This window comes from Rattus norvegicus, chromosome 3, assembly GCF_021556685.1.
Source record: "Rattus norvegicus strain SHRSP/BbbUtx chromosome 3, alternate assembly SHRSP_T2T, whole genome shotgun sequence".
NCBI classification, from domain to species: domain Eukaryota; kingdom Metazoa; phylum Chordata; class Mammalia; order Rodentia; family Muridae; genus Rattus; species Rattus norvegicus.
This window is the reverse complement of record NC_141536.1, coordinates 143,318,878-143,340,133: the sequence shown is the minus strand read 5'-3', so window position 1 is coordinate 143,340,133 and position 21,256 is coordinate 143,318,878. Positions and strand designations below refer to the sequence as shown.

Here is a 21,256-nt window from a genome sequence, read left to right as displayed (position 1 = left end):
GGGTATTGCAGCGACTCGATTATCAAACTTAATGGACTACCTGTGGCCTTTTGATCTGCTTAATTTAGAAGGTCTGCTCTATGGGGACCCTGGCTAAGTAACATTATTCCAAATTCTTAGTACTATTCTCCTGGTAACCAGCCTTCTGCACTGTACCCTCTCAAGTTTTAAATGTCTATAGTCATCTGCAAAACTTTTTCTTTCTTTAGCTCGTGGACAGACTATGAAACACATTTAAGGGCACTGTAAACTGATGACTTATTAAACACCAGCATGCCCAAAATGGCAGTGATAGAGGACAATAAATGGCCCGGGTTTACCAAAGAGGAAAAGCCCTTTTGACTCTACAGGAATATTTGTATTTTATGGGGGAAGGGGTCTAAATAGAATGAAAACTAAAGCATACTAAGATAGGTAGCAACAACAACAAAACCCACCATACTAGAAAGTGACATCAAGCTCCAAGAAGCTGAAGAGAAGACAATTTCTAATAAAAAATTCATCATTCTAAGGCAGCAGAGAAAGTGGTGAGTTCTTAGTCTGGTTTTGGCTCAAGCGGTTCAACTAAGAAGCTGAGCAAAGATGAGACTGTGACCAATTGCTGGGTGACAGCTCAACAACCTTATTGTGTCTTATTTACTGTTGGTCTTTGTTTACTGAAACAGAATCTCTTATAATGTAGGCTGGCCTCAAACTTGCTATATAACCAATATGGCCTTGAACTTTGGATTCTCCTGCCTCTACCTAACCAATGCTGGGATTAGTTTCATGCTACCTTCAAAAAAAAAAAAAAAAAATCCCTGTTACATACCATTTTGGAAGAAATAGAGCTATTTCTTGCTTCAAGCCATCTAGATTCTAGAGTTGCATAGAGGCTCTAAAAATGGTTGATACGTTCATGGGCTGTTGTGCTGGGATGACAGGCATCTGCCATCACATCACCTATCTAACCTCAGTCAGTTAACCCAGGAATACTGGTGCAGACGGATCATTACTGGACCAGAAGGAGTGTTCCCTCGAGAACAGTAGTTGGTGAATAGAAGTGTTCAATATAACACTGGTGAGCAGGAGCCAGGACACCACTGAGAAACACCACAGGCTGCTGTTGGCTACTTCTGTCAACTTGAGTCATTTAGGAAACAAAACCTTAATTGTGAAAAAATCCCAGATTGGCCTGTGCTGCATTTTCCTGATTGATGATTGATGAGGGAGAATCCAGCCCAGGCTGAGCAAGCCATGAGGAGCAAACCTTTAAGCAGCACTCCTCCATGGCTTCCAGATTCTTGCCCTGACTTCCCTTAGTTATAAGACTGTTTCCTGGAAGAAGATAAAATTATCCTGTCCTCCCCAAGAGTGTCTTATCATAGAAATTTTACATGCAGTGGGAAGGCTCCATGGGTAAAGTGTTTCCTGGGCAAGCCTGGCTTTACGCAAACTCTTAGAGCAAACTCTCTCCACAGAGCTGTCCTTTGACCTCATGGATGGTGTAGCCCGCACATGCCTACCACCTAATACCATATGCACACAACAATAAATGTAAACAAAACTAGCCAACCAAATAAACAAGCAAACCATTCATCTCAGAGCGTATTTGGATCCAATCTCTTTATTGTCAGCCCTCCCTACCCCCCGTGCCGCCCTTCACAACCCCCTTTACTTTCAAACCTATAGAAAAACCCCAAGCCTGGGAATGTCCTGGGAAAAAAAGAGCAGAGTGCTTCTGCCCCTTGGCCCAGGCAGTGCAGACAGGAAGAGTGCGTGGGATAAGGGTAGGCCAGTAACTCCACTTGCAAAGGATGTAGCACTCACTGGCTGGGATGCAATGGGGAGAGAAGTTACTGCTGCCAGCCTTCCTCTGGTACTCTCTCTAGACTGGCATCCAGAGATGGGTGCCTGGCTTGAGGCCTGAGACAGTGATGCCCTTCTGCTGATGGCCAATGCTCCTGTTAAAGAAACAAGAAACAAAGGCTGAAACTGCCCAATTTTCTGACCATATATTAATCAACCATGGGAAAGGCTTACAACTCCTGCCCTGAGCCACTATCTCCCCATTGAAGCCTCAATACTACATAACATGATGTATAATAATGTATAATAAACAGCTTTTTCTGTAAAACTTAAGCTCCAAGAGGAAAGACTTGCATGAGGAATTTTCAAAACTTATCTAGAAGCTCTTACTGATAGAGATCCAATATTACAAATGCATGATCTATTGAGATACGTCTCCAGTTACTATCTTGGAATTTCATGGGATATACTGATATTCTATTCTTCAACATCTGCATTTCCACTTCTGTTATATACACATAATCCTAATCTTGCAGAGTAGAAGGAAATCAGATAAACTGCTCCTGTCATACAGGTATGCTTAGCATCTCTTCCCCATAACAGGATCAAGTTGAACCCCTAACTCTAGCCCAAGAGATATTAACTAGTCACCACCTCTGAAGATGAATGGCATCTTCCCCCTCCTCTGCAGGGCTAGTCTACAGAATTTGTCCTGAAGACTCACAATGCTGTGCTCAAATACAGGCTGTCTATATACCCCCTGCAGGCGGAAGCCATCTCCCTCAGTAATACAGACTCAGCTGCACAACACTTCTTCCACCAGCCCCAGCCTGCGGTTTTCCTCTATATTCCCAAGGGAACCCTTTCTAGGTGGCCCTGACATGTACAGGCACAGGAAAGGCTGCATGTTAGGACTTCAGTCTCGGCACAGTGTGGGCCTCTAAGCTCACGTCAGGAAAGAAGTTGCAGCCTCTACGTCACTGTTTTCCTATTCTCCTAGCACCTGTTCCCCATACCTGCTTACTGCAAGGCCCCATCTTCTGCATCTGTGTCCTGGCTGTGCTCCTGAGAGAGAGGAGACAAACACAAATCACCCACTGCAGGTTCCAGGTTCTGTCCTGAGCCATCTGTTCAGGAAGGTCCTGTGGCTCAGAGCACTACCTGGAGGACAGTTACAAAGTTAGTCCAATAAAGGGAATCAGTCAATAAAACGGTCTTAGAATCCTGGGGTCATCTGAAGATCCTACAGGAGAAGGGGAGAGACCTGTCATGGGATGGGATCTGCCTGTGTAAGAGGAACACAGCTGTGTGCATTACAGTAAGCTCAAAGTCATGGGGTTGCGAGCTTCCCAAATTTGGGGTATTATTTAGTCTTCTTTACAGCTTTCACAGAATAAGATGAATTGTTAGGCTAGGTGTTTTTTTATTTGTTTTTGGCTTTTGTTTTTAAATAGTGGAAAACAGTTTATTTAGGACATGGAAAAGGGAGTTGAGAAGGAAGAGACGGGGAAGGGGAGAGAAAGAAGGGGGTCAGGGTGAGAAGAGAGTGGGGCCGGGGGTGAGGGATGGGGGCTGGACAGAGCTAGGCTAGGTTTTAAAGAAGAGGAACAAGCTGGGCATAAGTGTATTTACACCTATCCCAAGCTAAAGCAAGTCCCGATCCTGGAGCCCAGCTGTGATTAAAAGGAAGCTCCAGACCCAGTGAAGTCTCAGATTCACTATAGGCTTTGCTTTTTACTTGCTGTAAGGTCCTGAGCAAGGTACCTGGTAGCTCTGGGCTTCAGCCTCTTCAGGGTAAACATGGCCATTCTAATCTAATGAGTGATTCAGGACTGTTGTTAAAGTTAAATTACAAAGTGTAATATTCAGCTCAGTGTTCCCTATAAAAGCAGCAAATGCACTGTAGCATATATCTTGACTGATGGAAAAAACCAGATCTTTCCCCTCAATTTAGGCCCCCTGTCATGGCTCCTAGCCTCGCCCTGAATACTTCCAAGTATATACAGGAGTTCACTCCTTTAAGAGACAGCCTGTTAGAAACTGGAAAAGCAATAGCTTTTAGAAAATTATGATGTGGAATTAAAATCCCCACCTCACAGCTTCCCCTGCCAACCCCAACCCTCCCTGAGAAGCGGTGTTCCTAGGCCCAATTCGCCTGCTCTTCAATACACCTAGAGTAGAGGACAGACTGGACCCTGGCTTTGCCGAGGTCTGCCCCAGTCTTCAGTGGGACTTCTGATCAGCAACTCAAACAGTGAACCACACACTGCTCATTTTTCCTACTCCTTCATAGGATTAAGGCTCTGAAAAGCTCAGAGAGAGCAGCCAGTTCTGGTTCTTCCACTCTGTCATCATTTTGACAGCCCAGCCCTTCCAGGTCACACACTTAGCTGGGCCCTTACCAGCTCCTCCTCGCTATGTGTGAGCAGTCCCTCCTCATCACCATCATCTCGAGTTTGGACTTCTCCTTGGGGTGTGCCTGCCTCAGAAGCTGTGTCTTCTTGGGGTGCTGGTGGCCGGCTGCTGCTGCTCCCACTGCCACCGCTGCCGCCACTACCAACATTGCCACTGCCGCCTCCACCACTGCTGCTGCCCCCTCCTCCACCACTGCTGCTGTCACCCTTCTTCTTGCCATCTTGAAGGATAAAAGAAGTGGGAAAAGGACCAAAACTCAGCCGGAGCAGCTACTCAGCACACCTTTGTCAGAGCTGAGCACTCTACAGCAGGTCCCAACATGCAGGATCTCACGGCCCCACCCCTTGGGCACTCTCTTCCCACTCGATGCCCTCGGCTGACCTGGATTGGCCTTCTGTTCCTCAGCAATCTGCTCCAAGCGACCCAAAAGGGCATCAATGTTGGACTTGATCTGTGTCAGCTCCGTTTTGATGGTCTGTAGCTCACTGCTCTTTACTGAGAGTGGAGAGGAGACAGGATTATCACTTAGGGGCATGATGCAAACAAACCCCAGCCTCATTCTGTCAACTAGAGAGACAATTTTTTTCTGCCCAGGAAAAAGTCTCTTCTTCAGAGAACCGAGAGGCCATCCAGAGCCAAGTCCATATCATAGGAACCTGGCCATTTGAGACCCCTCAATCCTGTGGAGACTACAGGTGAATAGGAATGTAAGTGGTAGATGTTCTTATAAACACCTACGTAATGACATGTGTCTTAGTTGTGTTATAGGGTGGGGCTTGTTTTTAAAGGTACAAAAGGGTCTTTTGCAACTATATTTCCTGGTTTCTGACTGAAGTATACAGAAACCAGAATAAAACTGTCCTTATCCTCACTAAAGAAAAAACACTGCTATTTCTTTTTTTTTTTAAAGATTTATTCATTTATTATATATAAGTACACTGTAGCTGTCTTCAGACACACCAGAAGAGGGCATCAGATCTCATTACAGATGGTTGTGAGCCACCATGTGGTTGCTGGGAATTGAACTCAGGACCTCGGGAAGAGCAGCCAGTATTCTTCTCTGCTGAGCCATCCCTCCAGCCCTGTTTCTTTATTTTTCAGTGTTAAGAAAGTATAGTTCTTTAGGGGTTTGTGGGTGGGGAGAGTTTGCTGGCCTTAAATCCCAGCAATCAGGAGGCAGAGGTGGAGGCAGAGGCAGAGGCAGAGGCAGAGGCAGAGGCAGAGGCAGAGGCAGAGGCAGAGGCAGAGGCAGGCAGATCTCTCTGAGCCTGATCTATATAGAGAGTGAGTTCCATGACAGCCAGGGATACAGTCAATGACACGCAGAGAAACCCTGTCTCAAAATTCAAACAAAGAAACAAACAAACAAACAACAACAACAACAACAACAACAACAACACAACAAGAAGCATGATTCTAGGGCCTGGAGAGATGGTTTAATGGCACTGGTTGCCCTTGTAAAGGACCTAAGTTTGGTTTCCAAGCTGTCTGTAACTAGACCGAGGGAGATTTGTCACCTGCTTCTTGCTTTCCAGGTACTGCATATAAATGGTGCAGAGACAGGTAGGCAGGCAAAACACCCAAACACTTAAAACATTTAAAAAGAAAAAAATCAATTGTTAAAAAAAATGAAATTCTATCAATTTAGTGGTGGGGGAAAACCAGGCCATCTAGCTCGTGGTTCTTAATCCTCCCAGTGCTGCGACCCTTTAATACAGTTCCTCATGTTGTGCTGACCCCAACCACCAAATTGTTTTATTCTACCTCATATCTGTGATTTTGCTGTTATGAACTGTAATGTAAATATCTGATATGCAGGGTATGCAACCCTCAGAGGAGTCAACAACCCACAGATTGAGAACCACTGATCTTTAATCCAAGACTCAGGAGACAAAGGCAAAAGAATCTTTATGAGTTTTAGGTAGTCTGGTTTACATAGTGAGTTCTAGGCCAGTAGAGATACACAGTGAGACCCCCAGCTCCCCAAAAAAGAAAGAAAAATAAACAGATGTTACTCACACTTGATCTTGGCTGAGCCAGTAGAGATAGCTGTGGAACGGGCAAAGAGCTTGACAGGTATTGTAGTTTTGACACGGCGAACCAAAGGGACTGTAACACGGGGTCGCTTCACGGGAACTGCCCGGGGCACAGGCACTGGAGAAAGTCGGCCTCGATAATCAAACAGCCTGTGAAGGTAAATGGACCAGAGGCTGCAGCATGGCCGGTGACCACCAGTAGACACTACAGCACTAGCTTTACCTATATAGCCTGTGAGGGGCCAGGGAGGAATTGTCTGCTTCCCAAAAGCCTTGGTGTGAAAAAGGCTTTCTGGAGCCTAAAGGCTGATGAAATTCTTACGATTTCAGGCAAGAGAAGCAGTGTAGGAACAAACAGCCCAGTGTCAGAAAGGAGCCTTTCCTGAGGCCTTGAGGCCTGCCTTCTAATTATAACTGCCACCTCAACCTTTCATCAGTTTATAAATCTCAAAGCAGCATAAACTTCTATGTTTGAAAATAAGTGGTCAACCTTTGAACCTTGGTTTTCCCAATTACTTAGTGAGGATGGCTATCTGAATTTTCTGTCTACCTGAGTGGAACATGAGAACCTGGTTAAAAACACTGAGAAGGTACGACAAATAAAATCCAGAATACCAGGGAACGATTCCCCTCAGAGAAACCTCTGACTCCAGACTCTAAGGCCTTTTTCCCCCCCTGTGGTCCACTTCAACACCTTTTTTCTTCAGAGCTACCGACCAAGAAGAACTCAATAGCATTTCAAGAATGGGAATCTAAATTAGATCCAAAGCTCCCAGACTGTGCTGTCACACTAACATCAATACCTGGCCCTCTCCATAAGGGCTACGTTTTCCTGAATACAAGACTGAAACTTAGAAGGTTAAGCAGGGGGCTTTCCCACCATGTCTGCTATCACCATGGTTCTGAAGGGAACCACAGCCTTGGTCAGGGATGTATACTCAGGAACTATTTTCTGGATTAGTCATGGTACCTGACATCAGGAGGAAACTAAAAAAAAGTCCCATTCTTTGGTGCTCTTTTCAAAGAGTCCTGCAACTGGTGGCAGATGGTGACCAATGAGTGCAGAACTAGATCCTGCATTTGACCTGACCAGAGGATGTGGGCCTTGGCCAGAAATCACTGAACCATAGAGTTCCAGAGACACAGGAATCCAGAGATCACTTGGTATAAGCCTATCTCACTGACTAGTAGAACGGGAATCTGCCAAAAGCCAGATAATCCATTCCCTGGCAGAGTTCAGATTAGCATACAAATCTCCTGACTTCTGGGTTCTGGCACTTTCCACTGTACCCCATTATTTCCTGAAACCAATCACAGCAGAGAAAATGGTTCAGAAAAATTCTTTTCCCTAGGCTGTCTGAGGGAGAAGGAAGGAAGAAAAGGTTCTGACTCAACCTTTACTACAACTTCTAGTCAAGACGTGGCCAGGAGCTGGTATTGTGATTAGCCTTGTAATCTCTGCACTCAACAGACAGATGCAGGATAATGAGTTTGAAACTGTTCAATGTGGTGGCTGAGGCTACGCTGAGTCCATAGCTTCAAGGTTGAGGTCAGGTAGGATTAGGGCTAGAAGACAGATTCAGGCCTCCAATGACGACCTCTTAGTAAGAAGGGTCAGACTAAGCTATCTGTAGGCTTTCTTTTTGGCTGGGTGACTGCTTATAGAAGCAGAGACTAAACAAAGCTGAGGGCTCAAGAATGCCTGTGAGGGAATGTGATTGGTTTCATGTTCCAACTGCCTTGTGTGTTCATCTCTCAGCAGTGTCCTCCCCCACTCTACAGGGCTAGGAGGAGGCAAGGCAGTCAGAGTGTAAGAGTTTGGTGTGATAAGAGCTCTGGTTTGAGCACTTAGAGAATGAGACCCTAGTCCTAGCTCTGTCACTGATTGTGAAGCAACCTTGAAGCAGAGACTCATTCACACGTCTACGCTTCAGTTCCCATTTGGAGGACTAAGCTATACCAGCAAACTCAAGACCTTCCAGTTTGGCTGTTTAATACCTGGACATGCCCATTCCCTGCTCACCTGGCACAGTAGTAGTCTTGGTAGTAATCATAGTCAAAGCTGTAGCCGCTGGGAAAACAAAGGGAGATGGCCACTCAGCCCACTTCTCCACAAGTCCTCATCTCCAATTGTCTTCCTAAAGCCTAAGCTCAGCACACTCACTGTCAGCATTTACTCCCCGTGAGGGGATCACCCGTGCGCGCATGGCAAACAGCCATAGAGCCCCACCTGTATATGGCAGTTGCTGCTCTCTTTAGCCCCTTGGGTCTATTAGGCTTGGGCTCTCCAGCCATGTTGATGTCTGTGTGGAGGAAGAAACAAGAGTTGGAATGCTGATGTGACAGCGGTATGTCCACATATCACCATCGTGCCTCCGTGTATTTACACAGTGCACACATGGAACTGAGGTAGCCAAAGATCTTCATACATTTAATATTCAAACATCAGAATACCCAGATATATATGATATTCATATATATTCTGACACATAAGTCTTCACATACCATACGTGCCATATAAACACAGACTTCCAGTTCAGTTCATATAAATTAGGTATAATATGAACACATACACACATTCGCATATACATATCCAGGTAAGAAAGCCACATACATAGATAACACCTATACTCAGATATAGTCAGACTGCCTAAGGTAAAGAAGCCCATGCATATTTATGGGCACCACACTAAACATCTCTATGCCTAGCGTGCTTAGTGTGTAAGATCAAGAACATTCGGTAAAAGAAATACGAGCATATTTGCTTCCACACTCACATTCCCACATATTTACATGCAACCTCTTCACACACCATATTCACTAGTACATACGTATAATATCCCTTCTAAAACACATACAAAGAACTGTGGGAGCATGTGCACACACAGAGACACATACACAATAAACACAAGGCACTGCAAGATGGATACCCAGACAGCTAATTCATTTGTGTGTTATCAATAATGCCAGGAGCACGAACGTAGTCCTGGTATTCACAGATCCTCTCAGAAAGGCTTCTAACCCACATCTTCTGTAGACTGGGGCAACAAGCTATACTGATTCATTTTGTTCCCTTCCTATGGAGAATCTAGAGTTTAACTAGACTATAAAGCTTGTTACTGAGAGACCATGAGACAACCCACATCTGAGAAGACTCTTCTTGCAGTGCCCAGGAACCCACACAGAGACCCACAACCAGACAACGTGAGGCCTTGGAGCACTCAGTTCTAAATGGGAGGTCTTCATCAAACCACTCCCTCCACGCACAGGAACCACACAGAAGACAAAGTGAAAAAGCTGTAACAGTCAGAGGTGACAGATGACTCCCAACAGACAGCGTCCTGTAGACACAACAGTACTAAGTATCTGCTGGCAAAAGGAAAAACCTGTTTTCTCCAATGCAGCTATCAGTGGGTCTATCAACCATATACTAGGGCGGGCCCCATGTCCAGGAGCAATTGGCCAAGACAAAACTAAATGTCTGTTTTGTTTTGGAGGAGGGAGCTTTTGACTTTCTGTTTGGCATTTTTGTCTATCTGACTTTCTTGCTTTTATTCATTTCTCTCTTTTTTAAGAGAAAGGGAGGGAAAAAAACCGCAAAGGTAGATAGGTAGATCTAGGGTGCGTTGGGGAAGAGAAAAATACTCAAAAGATATTGTATGAAAAGGGGGTGGAGGGCTCTGAAGACCAGACCAGTGGGAGATATTGTCCTTTTAGTTAGCCTGATCCTTGAACCCACATAAAAGTGGAAAGAGAGAACCAACTCCATAAAGTTGTCCTCTGACCTCCACACAGGGACCATGGTTCATACACACACAGGGTCCCCTTTGTAGCCTTGGCTCGCCTTGAACTCAGATATCCACTTGTCCTCCCAAGTGCTGCAATTAAAGGCATGTGCTATCATGCCCAGAAATACATTCAAAAAAAAAAAAAAAAGAAAAAAAGAAAAAAGAAAAAAGAAAAAAAAGAAAGAGGCTCTGAGAAAGCAAGGACAGTAGAAAGGAGGCCTCTAGAACAATCCCCTATTTAGCACTCATTTAAGAATTAATTTATATTTCAAATACAATTTCTATCTGTTGAAAATTTAAAATCTCAGACAGTAGCTACTCAGAGGGCAGAAAGAGGTTTAACTTACCCAGGGTCTGTCCAGCCAGCACCCGCCCATTCTCTCCCAGCACAGCTGCTCGGGCATGGCGCTCATTGGCATACTGGACAAAAGCATAACCTTTGTGCACAGAACAGCCAGCCACACGGCCATATTTGGAAAAGATGGTCTCCACATCTGACTTCTTCACTACAGCTGTGTTTAGGTTTCCAATGAAGACCCGAGAGTTGATGGACTTAGGGTCATTCTTGTTGGTTACATTGCTGGTCTGAATCTTCAAGGACATGGTGTGCACCTGAAAAGAGAATGCCAATGTGAAACTGGGCTCTCAGGCTAGGCTCAGGGAACGTTCACAGCCCATATCTTACTAACCTGGATTGCTCCTTGCCTTTCTACACACTCTCGTGCCTATGGTACCCATCCCTCCCTGTTCATACATCCTGTTTTCTTGTCATGTTACCAAGAATTGCCACGTAATATAGCCACTAATCTTAACTGGTGCTTTACAATGTTCCTTCATTTGGTACTCACATGACACCATACATGGAAAAAACCAACATTGGAAGGGCATAATGCTAATCAACCAGTAAGGTTGAAGCTCACCAGTCTGCTTGACACCAATTCACTTTAACCATATACTTTAAAAATATTTATCTCAAACAGCACCCCATTGTAAAACTAAATTTAACAACTTTCTACAGCTTCTCCTTTTGTTCCTTCAATGTGAAACCACAGCAAAGAGGATACATGATAATTTCAAGAGATGCTTGCTAGGGAACAGTGTCCTACTATGAAAATTGCTCAGTCTGATTTAAATATACTTTATCCTTACTAACCTAGCCAGTAAAGTCCTCACTGTGCTTGTCATTCTGCAAAAGGTCTGCTTACAGAGGCCTTACCAGGTACTCACTGTAGGCTAAGGGTAGCATATAATACTGAATGAGCCTAAGAACTCATAGGTAAATATAAAATATTTATATAATATTAATATAAAATATAAATGTAAAACTAGGACTCTGGTTTAAAAACAAGCAAATAAATAAACAAAAAAAAGTAAGATTATTAACTTGCTAAGAGGCATTTAGACATGTTTAAAATCCATTTCTGTTAACTTCATCATTCTGCTTCCTAGAAGTAAAGCAAATTTAAATAGTTAAGACAACGTGTTTATCTCAGAATGGTCTTTAGTAATTTTTTGGTTATCCACTTTATACTGATTCAAAATCTGTTCCATTTAGAGACTAATTAGCAACTTGCTCTTGTGTGGGTGTATAGATGTTTATGTGTAGACCAGCAGACAAACAGTATCGTTCCTCATCCACCTATCTTGCCTCTGAGACTGTTTTTCACTGTTCTGATGTCACTGAATAGGCCAACCTGCCTGGCCAGCAAGCCTAACTCTGCTCCTCCAGCACTGGGGTTATAATGCACGTTCAATACCTGACTTTTTAAATCTTTTTTTTTTTTCCGGAGCTGGGGACCGAACCCAGGGCCTTGCGTTTGCTAGAATACCTGACTTTTTAAAATGTATACCCTGTTGGTCACAATGAAGCACACCTTTAATCCCAGCATTCAGGGAAGACGCAGGTGAATTCAAGGCCAACCTGGTCTACACAGTGAATTTCAGGTCAGCCTGGGAAATCCTGCCTTTAAAAAAAAAGGGGGGGGGGGGGTTGGGGATTTAGCTCAGTGGTAGAGCGCTTGCCTAGGAAGCGCAAGGCCCTGGGTTCGGTCCCCAGCTCCGAAAAAAAGAACAAAAAAAAAAAAAAAATCTGAGAATCAAGGCCCTCACTTACCCTCCCTACAACATTCTGGTAATCTATTTAACTCACAAGGCCTCCTTCCACAAAGTGGCTATACCTTGGCATAGCCCCAGGAGAAAGGGAAGAAAAATGTTAATTCCAGTGAAAGAAGTTTGCAGTTTGAAATTGGCATTTGTACTTACAGGCCATGTTCTGCCTACTAATATAGGTTTGTACAAATCCATCTCCTAGCGTACTTTCAGAAGGTACTAAGTAGCCTCCAGGCTGTATGTATGTATGTATGTATGTATGTATGTATGTATGTATGTATATCTCCTTCATGAGCCTGCCTGTTTACTATACCTAATTGGGAGGGGGGCTGATTTTCAGAGATTTAGGTAAAAATGCAAGCTGAAGAAACCTATTCTCTTTCCAATGTCTTCTCTGTGTGCTGCTCTGTGGACAACGTGCCTTGAACTTGGCTGGTTCTCACCAGCTGGTGGCACTGTTTACAAACAAATCACAGGCTGAACCATGGCATCTGATAAGGAAAAGAAACTGCTCCCAGACCTGAGCTTATGATAAATTCAATGGATTGACAGGAGTCAGATGTGTATTATTAAAGCAAGGGGCTCAGAGCTTATCTTGTTGCTACTAATGAAGAGCTGGCATGAGCTTTAGAAATAACTTGGAAGAGACGGGCTCTTGTTCCTAAGTTTACTTTTATACCCCAATCACCACCATTTATAAAGCAGTGAAGGACAAAAAAGATTACCCATGAACACACCCAATACACTCTGCACAAGCAAAAGGAGAGGCTTAATGATTCCCATTTTTCAGTTACATCCTGCCTGAATGTTGAGCCATTCAAAGGTTCCTTGTCCACCCACAAATATAAAGAATTTTATAAGGGATCCGTGTGACACTAGATGATTGATTCTGCTCAAAGCTATGAGGTTTTAGCCAGAGATGCCACTTTGTTTGGGGGGAGGGAGCCAACCAGGCCTATGGTATGGACTGAGAAAGGGGAGGGAGAGATGATAGTTTAGGTACAATGGCAGTGACCCTGCAATTTATCTGATAGGGAGAGGCTAGTTATGGATCCCCTCAGACTGTTAGGAACCTCTAACACACTGAGAAGGAAGGATTGGTTTGCTGGACAACAGTCCTTCAGGTTTGACCCTTCCAACCTTCTCTCTCCTTATCTGAGCTTTGGAACAACGAATATAAAAGAAGTTTGCAAACTGTGGAGGCTTTTACAAGATCAAATATTAGTATAACTGTATGTGTTTGTCTACTCTACTAACACCACCACTAATGGGACCATTCTAGAGTTGTGATCAGACTGGAACACATTCTTAGGGCACCAGAGTCAACCATGTTACCCTGCTCTCATCTCTAGAGAAGACACAGAAGTATATGCATATGACTGCTACACAGAACATGTGCAGGGATCCAAATCTATGCCCTCCCAGCTGGCTTTTAGGTCTTGTGTGATGCTGTGGCACACAGGTGCATGCTACTCCATAGCTTCCCTAAGCCCCAGAAGACACATGTCTAGAGAGCCGAACACTTGAATGGTCCTACAGTGGTGTGTGCCATATTATCTAGCTTCCAGGTCTAGTTTTCTAGACTGGTCCAAATGTCTACCTTCACAAACCAACCATCTCCAACTTAAAAACCACCCCTAGTTTATGCACCCCCATCTCCTTTCCATTTTTAAAAAAGACAAAGTAGCACGCCTTCAACTTGTGCACGCATGCACGCACACACACACACACACACACACACACCCGTCCCAAGATGACCTTAATTTCTTGACCCTCCTCATCTCAAGTGCTGTGACTACCACATCTAGCCTCTTTCTGGGAATCCTAAAAATATTAATATATTTTTCAGCAAACAACTACCTAACTTAATAGTCAAGGGAACATGACTTGACATTCTACAGTCTAGACTAATCTGCTGTAAACCTGACTCTGCTATGCCTCCGTTGTTAAGCTTCCAATTCTGTCTCTCAGGGTAAATCTAGCATTTAAACTTGCCCACGACTGGACCTGTTTCTTGTTCACCTGCAAGGAGGAGTTGCTTAGTTGATTTTAGCCCATACCTGGTGGGTTATTTCTGGTTTTATTCTCCTCCCTTTCCCCTTAAATAACTCTAGGACAGCAAGTAGTAAGTAAGCCCTAATATACTTTGTCTATATAGAGTTACAGGATAGTCAGGTCTACATTGAGATTCTGCCTCAAAATAACTACTTAAATACATAATAAAAAATAAATAAATAAAAAAGGAAATAAAAATTAAGTGGTAACCAGTCTAATGTCAGGTGCTGGAAGGTATTAAGAAACAGAATGTTGGGTTCTGTTGGGCTCAATTCTCTCCTAAGCTACGTGTCTCTACCCTCTCAAACTACCATCCCACAAACATGGATCAGGTAATGCAGTTTGTCGAGCCAAGTTGGCAGTTTGTAAATAAAGGACTCAATTTGGCTGGTTAAAAGATGCACCAAACCTGATAGAAAAGAATTCCAGAAGATCACCATGACCACAGCGATTGTATTTGCTATCATGGCGTTCATTGGCTTCTTTGTAAAACTGATCCACATCCCTATTAATAACATTATTGTGGGTGTCTGAGTCCTTTCTCATCATGGGACTGGTGAACCAATGAGGGGGTGACAAGCTCATGAAGTAAAAAGTTGCCTGGATGCTTTGTGGTTTTTGTTTCTTTCCTCCTTCCTATGACGTTTTCTATTTCTAAATTAAAATAATTTCAAAATAAACATTTTCCAATAACAACAACAACAACAACAACAACAACAACAACAACAGAATGTTGCTAGGTGGTGGTGGCCCACGCCTTTAATCCCAGCACTCAGAAAGCAGAGGCAGGCAGGTCTCTGAGTTCCAGCCCAGCCTGGTCTACAGAGCATGTTCCATAACAGCTATGGCTACACAGAGAAACCCTGTTTCCAACAACAACAGCAACAGCAGCAGCAGCAGCAGCAGCAGCGGAAAGGAAAAGGAATGAAAGGGGTGGGAGGAATGTTATGGTTTGGACATAATAGCCCCACAAGTTCGTGTGCTGAATGAAGACTTGTTTCCAAATAGACGCACTACTCTTAGTGACTGGACTGTGAGGATGCTAGTCAGTCTATCAAGGATTAATCCCATGATGAGCTCCTGGCTGTACAGGATATAAGGGGACAGACAGCACCTGGCCCCCTTAACCATGACATTCTGCTTTACCACAGACTTAGAAACAAAGAACTAAACATTGGTTGAAACCTCTGAAACCTTCTCACTCCCTTAACACAGAAAGTCTATACTAATGCTGTCACTCCATCTCAGTGTCCAGTATCACAAACTTCAGTAGCATCTCCTTTTGTGCCTACCAAACCATCACAGCAAAAGGAGGGACTCCAGGCTTGGCCTTGGCCACCCTCCCTCATCTGTGCCTCAAGGTCTACTATTTCAATGTTGTTACCATGTGGTGAGACCTGAAGGGACAGCAGAGGCAGGATGAGGTCTTAATTATCTCCCCATAGCATGGCCAGAGTGTATATCCCACTTCTCCTGTATTCGACCTTTGACTATGGCTTCTTCAAATGGAAGCTTGGAATCTATGAGGATTGTGACTTATCAATTAACAGAGAAATGCAGCAAACAGTGGGTAGGGGACTATCTTAAATCACCAACAAACATCTATTCATGACTAAAAATAAATTCTAAACTAATCATGGACCAAGTATTAGCAAATGAAATGTGTGTTTATTCATCTGGTAAGTTAGTCTGGTGACTAGACTCAGGCAAATGTGAGACACCCACATGCTCAGAAAGCAGATGTGCCCTGGTTCAAGTCCACTGCCCCAGAAGTAGCCTAAGCAGAGCAGTGTGAGTAATCAGAAGAGAAGAAACATGGAAGAACCATCTACCAAAAGGGAGACTGTCTCTGATGAATTACACTACTGGGTAGTAGCAAGAAATTGTAGAAAAAATATACAGAATTACGTCTTTAAAACTTATCATTCCTCTTCTTCTTATCAGTCCTCTCCTTCTTCTGTAAATATACACTGACTAAAAGAAGCTTCCTAGTTAATTTCTGCTGGATGTTTTGAGAACCTGACATAATGTTGTGCTTGGCTATCTATCCATTATCTATGTATCTACCATTGGCTCTTTACTTTTATTGTGGACAGATATACTCAGCTCACTTGTTCAAAACCAAAAGTATGACTATCATTAAGTCATTCTTTGGAACACGTAAAACAGAGATCGTAGATCACAAAAGCCTCTCACTATGAGGCAGACGATGGTGTTCAAGGTAACCAAAGACAAGTTTGTACTAAAGTCAGAGCTGCCACAAGTATGAGTGAGACCAGAGTTGGTCCTTTCAACCTTGGCCAAGAATGGCCTCAGTGCTGAGCATAGAGTAGTTCCTTAGTTTCTGATATCTTTAAGGCAAATTCATGGTCTGTCTTAGAGCAAATTCACAAGCCCAAGAGCCAATCAGCACTTTGCTGTGAAACTGCAATTTAGCCCTCTCCCACTCTTCATGCCTCCCAAAGCTGGCTCCTCACCGTGATAATGTGGCAAGATTAGTCACTGCTTGCCGTTTCTTGATTATAGCTATTCTTTTCTGTAAATGAAGTTTAAAACTCATCAAAGGGTTTGTCAGCTATGACTTACGAGCCTTTCTCCTGCAGAGAAGTCAGGTGGTGACAAATGTTCCTCTAGTCCTGCTATCCATTATATGTTGGAAGGTGCCATGTTCCAATGACTGAAGACCCCACTACAGCTCATGGAAAATCTTGCTCTAGGCTATAGCCATTACTCAAGCCTGGCAGGGGTACCGTAGGCCCACACCTCCTTGAGCAAGAGTGGACAAGAGTACTTTTCCTGACTTTTGAGCTAGTCCCTTCACCCTTACCTTATATTAACCCCAGTGGTTTAAATACATTTCATAGAACCATGTTTGTTATCTCAAAGTAGTCAGGTTAGAGACTGTTTAAAACAAACAGACATGAGTTAATAAGATCATAAATAGACAGACATAGTCAGGTGAATGATATAAAATGTGACCCTCCAAGGGAAAGCCAGAAGATCAAGTATGTGGGATGTTCAGATAAAACAGAGACTTAAAGGACCTTTAGAATGCCACTATTGTAATCGGTGGCCACAGTATTTAATATCCACTGTATGTCAACCTTTATCATGCTAAGGAATGTAAAATGATAAAATATGGCCCTTTTGTCATGGAAAGGAAATGAGAAAATTAAGATCCTGATAAAGCTACTTGCTTAAGGTCAAAACTAAGTTAAGTCAGTAATATAGTTAGAATTCTAGCTCTGGTGACACACACAAAAAAGCAGAGGGACAACAGAGAGGTCCTGTGCACATTCTATGGAGAAAACAGTATAGCTCTGTCCAGATGCCTAATCACTTGCTGCCCTATAACCTACCCCAAGTCTCAGAATGAGGGTGAGAGCAAGACTTGCTTCAGTGGTGGTGAGGATTACATAATGTGCACACAAAGGCATTATAGCAGGCACACATAATAAGTAACCTACACATCTACCACCATGTCATCCGTAAAGCAACCCTGTGAGAGAAGTACTGACAATTTAATAAACATGAGTGAAGCTCTCTTCTACTGTGTCAAACAAACCAAGAAAGTCTGTATTTCTCAAAACTATTTATGAAGGATATTTTCTATTTTTTAAATTCTAATAAATACTCATACAAGGAAATGTCAAACAACCAAAGTTTCTAAGAATTTACTCTCAATTTTCATACTTAAGAGTGAACTAGGGCTGGAGAGATGGCTCAGTGGTTAAGAGCACCGACTGCTCTTCCCAAGGTCCTGAGTTCAAATCCCAGCAACCACATGGTGGCTCACAACCATCTGTAATGAGATCTGATGCCCTCTTCTGGTGTGTCTGAAGACAGCTACAATGTACTCATATATAATAAATAAATAAAATATAAAAAAAAGCATTTAAGAGTGAACTAGCAATAACAAATGAGCTACAATTTAAAGAATGGCCCTAGCTCTGCCCTACAAACTATGAAAACAAAGTGGGGGAGGGGGAGAAAAAGAACGAAATTAATTTCATTTCTTTCAAGTCATTTAGCTTGAATTTTTTAGACTTTGGTGTCAAGACTACTTTATAAAAACTGCCACCATCATCCTTTTCTATCTAAGAGTGAGGAGAATAGGCAGGCCAAGGATATGTTCTTTTAGAGGTAATTTTTCTTTGTCGTCTACTCTGTAGGCCATATATAAGGGAAGACATATAGGTTTACCAAAGACTAGAGTGACTGCTCTGGTGCCAGAGGCCTGAGAAGAGGGCATATTCCAGAAGAATATTTCTGGGTTCTCTGTACACCATAAGAATAAGGAAATCAGGATTAAAAAGCCTAACTTTTTAATTTAGATATGTATGTGTGCACGCATGCATGCCCATGCATGTGTGCGCATGCCTGTGTATGGTGTGTGCTCTCTCAAGTGTGCACATGTGGAGGGCAGAAGTCAAGTTAGGATGTCTTTATTGCTTTCCACCTTATTTGAGACTGAACCTACAGCCATATTTGCTAGTTACAATGCCTTCCAGATCTGCCACCTCTGGAACCTGCCCAAGCACAGGCTTTTAGGTGGACATTGGAGTTCCAAACTCAAGATCCTGTGCTTGCATAATGTGGTGGCTTGAATAGGATGGCCCCATAAACTCATGTGTTGGGATGCTTGGTTCACAGGAAAGGGCACTATGAGGAAGTATGGCTTTGCTGGAGTAGGTGTGACCTTGCTGGAAGAAGTGTCACTATGAGGGCAGGCTTTGAGGTCTGACCACAGCTCACTTCCTGCTGCCTATCAGATACAGAACTCTCAGCTCCTACTCCAGCAATGTTCCCTGCCATGACAATAATGAATTAAATCTCTGAAACTGTAAACCAGCCCCAATTAATATTTTCCTTTTTAAGAGCTGCAACGCTCATGGTGTCTTTTCACAACAATAAAACAGAGCAATAAAATTAAGTAAATACTTCAATCACTGAAGTATGTTTCTAATCTCTTTGTTGTGTTCTGTCTTGTATCATGGCTGTTTGTAAGCCAGCTTCTCTTTTTATCTAGAAGTTAAGAGCAAAAGGAAGGGGTTGGAGAGACTGCTCTTCCAGAGGTCCTGAGTTCAATTCCCAGCAACCACATGGTGGCTCACAGCCATCTGTAATGAGATCTGATGACCCCTTCTGGTGTGTCTAAAAACAGCTACAGTGTACTCACATAAAGTAAGTAAGTAAGTAAATAAGAAAGTAAATAAATCTTAAAAAAAAAAATAAAAGAGTAAAAAGGAATACCAAAGTCATTTTCCAAAGCTACTACATACACCTAAGACTGTAGCTAGCCAAGAAGGTATGTAAGAGCTACCTACTTGTATATCTTATACTTTCTTTATACATGGCTTCATTTTTCAATGTACTAACTTCTTTCTGCTCTAAGCATTTCTTTCCTTTTTGAGACAGAATCTCTTTATGTAACTCTAGCTATCCTAGAACTTGCCACCAACTGGCACACCCCCACCCCAAAAAATGTTTTTCTGCTCTGAGCATACCTAGTGTTTGTTATGTTTAGCACAACCCTAACTGAGTGATCACAAGGCTTATTACAGAGGATGTGGCTTGTGGTAAGTTGGCATTAAATAAATGACCTGGGCTGGAGATGGCTTAACTAACCTCCAGCACCCACAAAGCAGGTAACAACTGTAACTCGAGTTCCAAAAGACTTGATGCTCTCTTCTGGCCTCCATGGGCACTCTAAACATGTGGTGCAAAGACACACATGCAAACACTCAAACACATAAAATCTATTTTAAAGGACAAAGTTAGTTGGTTTATGTCTTTAACTCAAGCACTGCAGGAAGAAGATCTAAGTTTGGGGCAAGCCTGACCTACACGATGGGTTCCAGGACAACCAGGGCTATATAGGGAGACTATCTCAAAAACCCAAAATAAATTAGTAACAAACAAACAAAAAAATCTACAGTCTGCCATCAAGCAAAAATCAACACTTGAATCTCTTTGTGAGAAGCCATGATGAACTGTGTTCAAGAGAGTAATTTCTGAAACCACTTCTATTCATCACAGCTGAAATATCTGTGTGATGTAACCTTCAAGAAATATGCTAATCCTTTTAAAAATTGTACTTAGACTTGTTTTGTATGTATTAGTGCTATACCTGAATGTGTGTATGTACGTACACCACATGCCTTTCTGGTGTCCTCAGAGTCAGAAGATAGTTTTTTTAGGTCCCCTGGAACTGGAGTTACAGATGGTTGTGAGCCACCATGTGGATGTTGAGAACTGAACCCAGGTCCTCTTCAAGAACAAGTGTTCTAAACCCAAATCATCTTTCCAGCCCTCAAAATATATTAAATTATGTGTGCAGACATCTCCCCTTAAGATAGGGGTAGTCATACATATCAATAGGGTTGCGAAAGGTAAGACACATATGCACGCATGCTTCCAAAACATTGCAAAGCATGCAAATAAGGTTAGGTTTGGTGTCACAGGCCTCTAATCCCAGTACTCAAAACCAAGCAAACAGAGCACGTACACATGAGCTCTACTACAACACAACTTGTAAGAATGCTTCTTAGTGGTTAAGATGCTCTACTTTAATGGTAGTCTAGAGTTAAACTATGATCAAGGCAGCAGTACTAACGCTGGATACAATCAAGAGTCTTTAAATGGGCTACCACTGGATACAATCAAGAGTCTTTAAATGGGCCACCAAATTATAGAAAAAGACTATTTTTTAACATCATAGGGATGGTTCTAAGTATCACAGGAGTGAGTATCTATCAAACATTCAGTAAATAATGAGTGGATATCTGAAATTTAAAAAGCACCCAACAGAAATTACAAAGAATCCAAGTTGAAGAGGACAAGAGGTGCTCTCAGAAACAGTTTCCAAAAAGGATTCTGTGCCTTGAGAACCAGACAGAGTCATCTCTATATGAACAAGAAAGCCTTGACAAGGGCTGAAAGTGTAAGGCACCCCTGTTTATTCAGTACACTCTGTCTGTTGGAATTTCTACAGTCTGTGGCTGCTCCATTTAAGAAAGACTGCACAAGGCCATGCCAAGGTTGTACACATATTACCCTTTCTAG

At 42.9% G+C, this 21,256-nt stretch overlaps 1 protein-coding gene and 1 pseudogene across 5 annotated transcripts in view; one reads left to right on the top strand and one right to left on the bottom strand.

Annotated features, from left to right (window-relative positions):
* Nucleotides 1-1,590: 1,590 nt before the first annotated feature.
* The window catches only part of Raly (RALY heterogeneous nuclear ribonucleoprotein), a 64,231-nt gene continuing 44,565 nt past the window's right edge, over nucleotides 1,591-21,256 (bottom strand). For 3 of the 5 annotated variants that reach the window (XM_087651089.1, NM_001011958.1, XM_087651088.1), the window contains 7 exons: nucleotides 10,375-10,639; nucleotides 8,470-8,542; nucleotides 6,223-6,389; nucleotides 4,585-4,698; nucleotides 4,191-4,423; nucleotides 2,805-2,853; nucleotides 1,591-1,943 (listed from right to left, as the gene is read on the bottom strand). In XM_087651089.1, coding sequence (XP_087507215.1) covers nucleotides 2,809-2,853; nucleotides 4,191-4,423; nucleotides 4,585-4,698; nucleotides 6,223-6,389; nucleotides 8,470-8,542; nucleotides 10,375-10,630 — 888 coding nt within the window. In that variant the 5' untranslated portion in view covers nucleotides 10,631-10,639 and the 3' untranslated portion in view covers nucleotides 1,591-1,943; nucleotides 2,805-2,808. Of the gene's footprint in view, nucleotides 1,944-2,804; nucleotides 2,854-4,190; nucleotides 4,424-4,584; nucleotides 4,699-6,222; nucleotides 6,390-8,262; nucleotides 8,311-8,469; nucleotides 8,543-10,374; nucleotides 10,640-21,256 lie in introns of all 5 variants that reach the window. The other 2 variants (XM_087651086.1, XM_087651085.1) reach the window with 1 other exon arrangement.
* LOC148006576 (protein transport protein Sec61 subunit gamma pseudogene) lies at nucleotides 14,515-14,725 on the top strand (annotated as a pseudogene).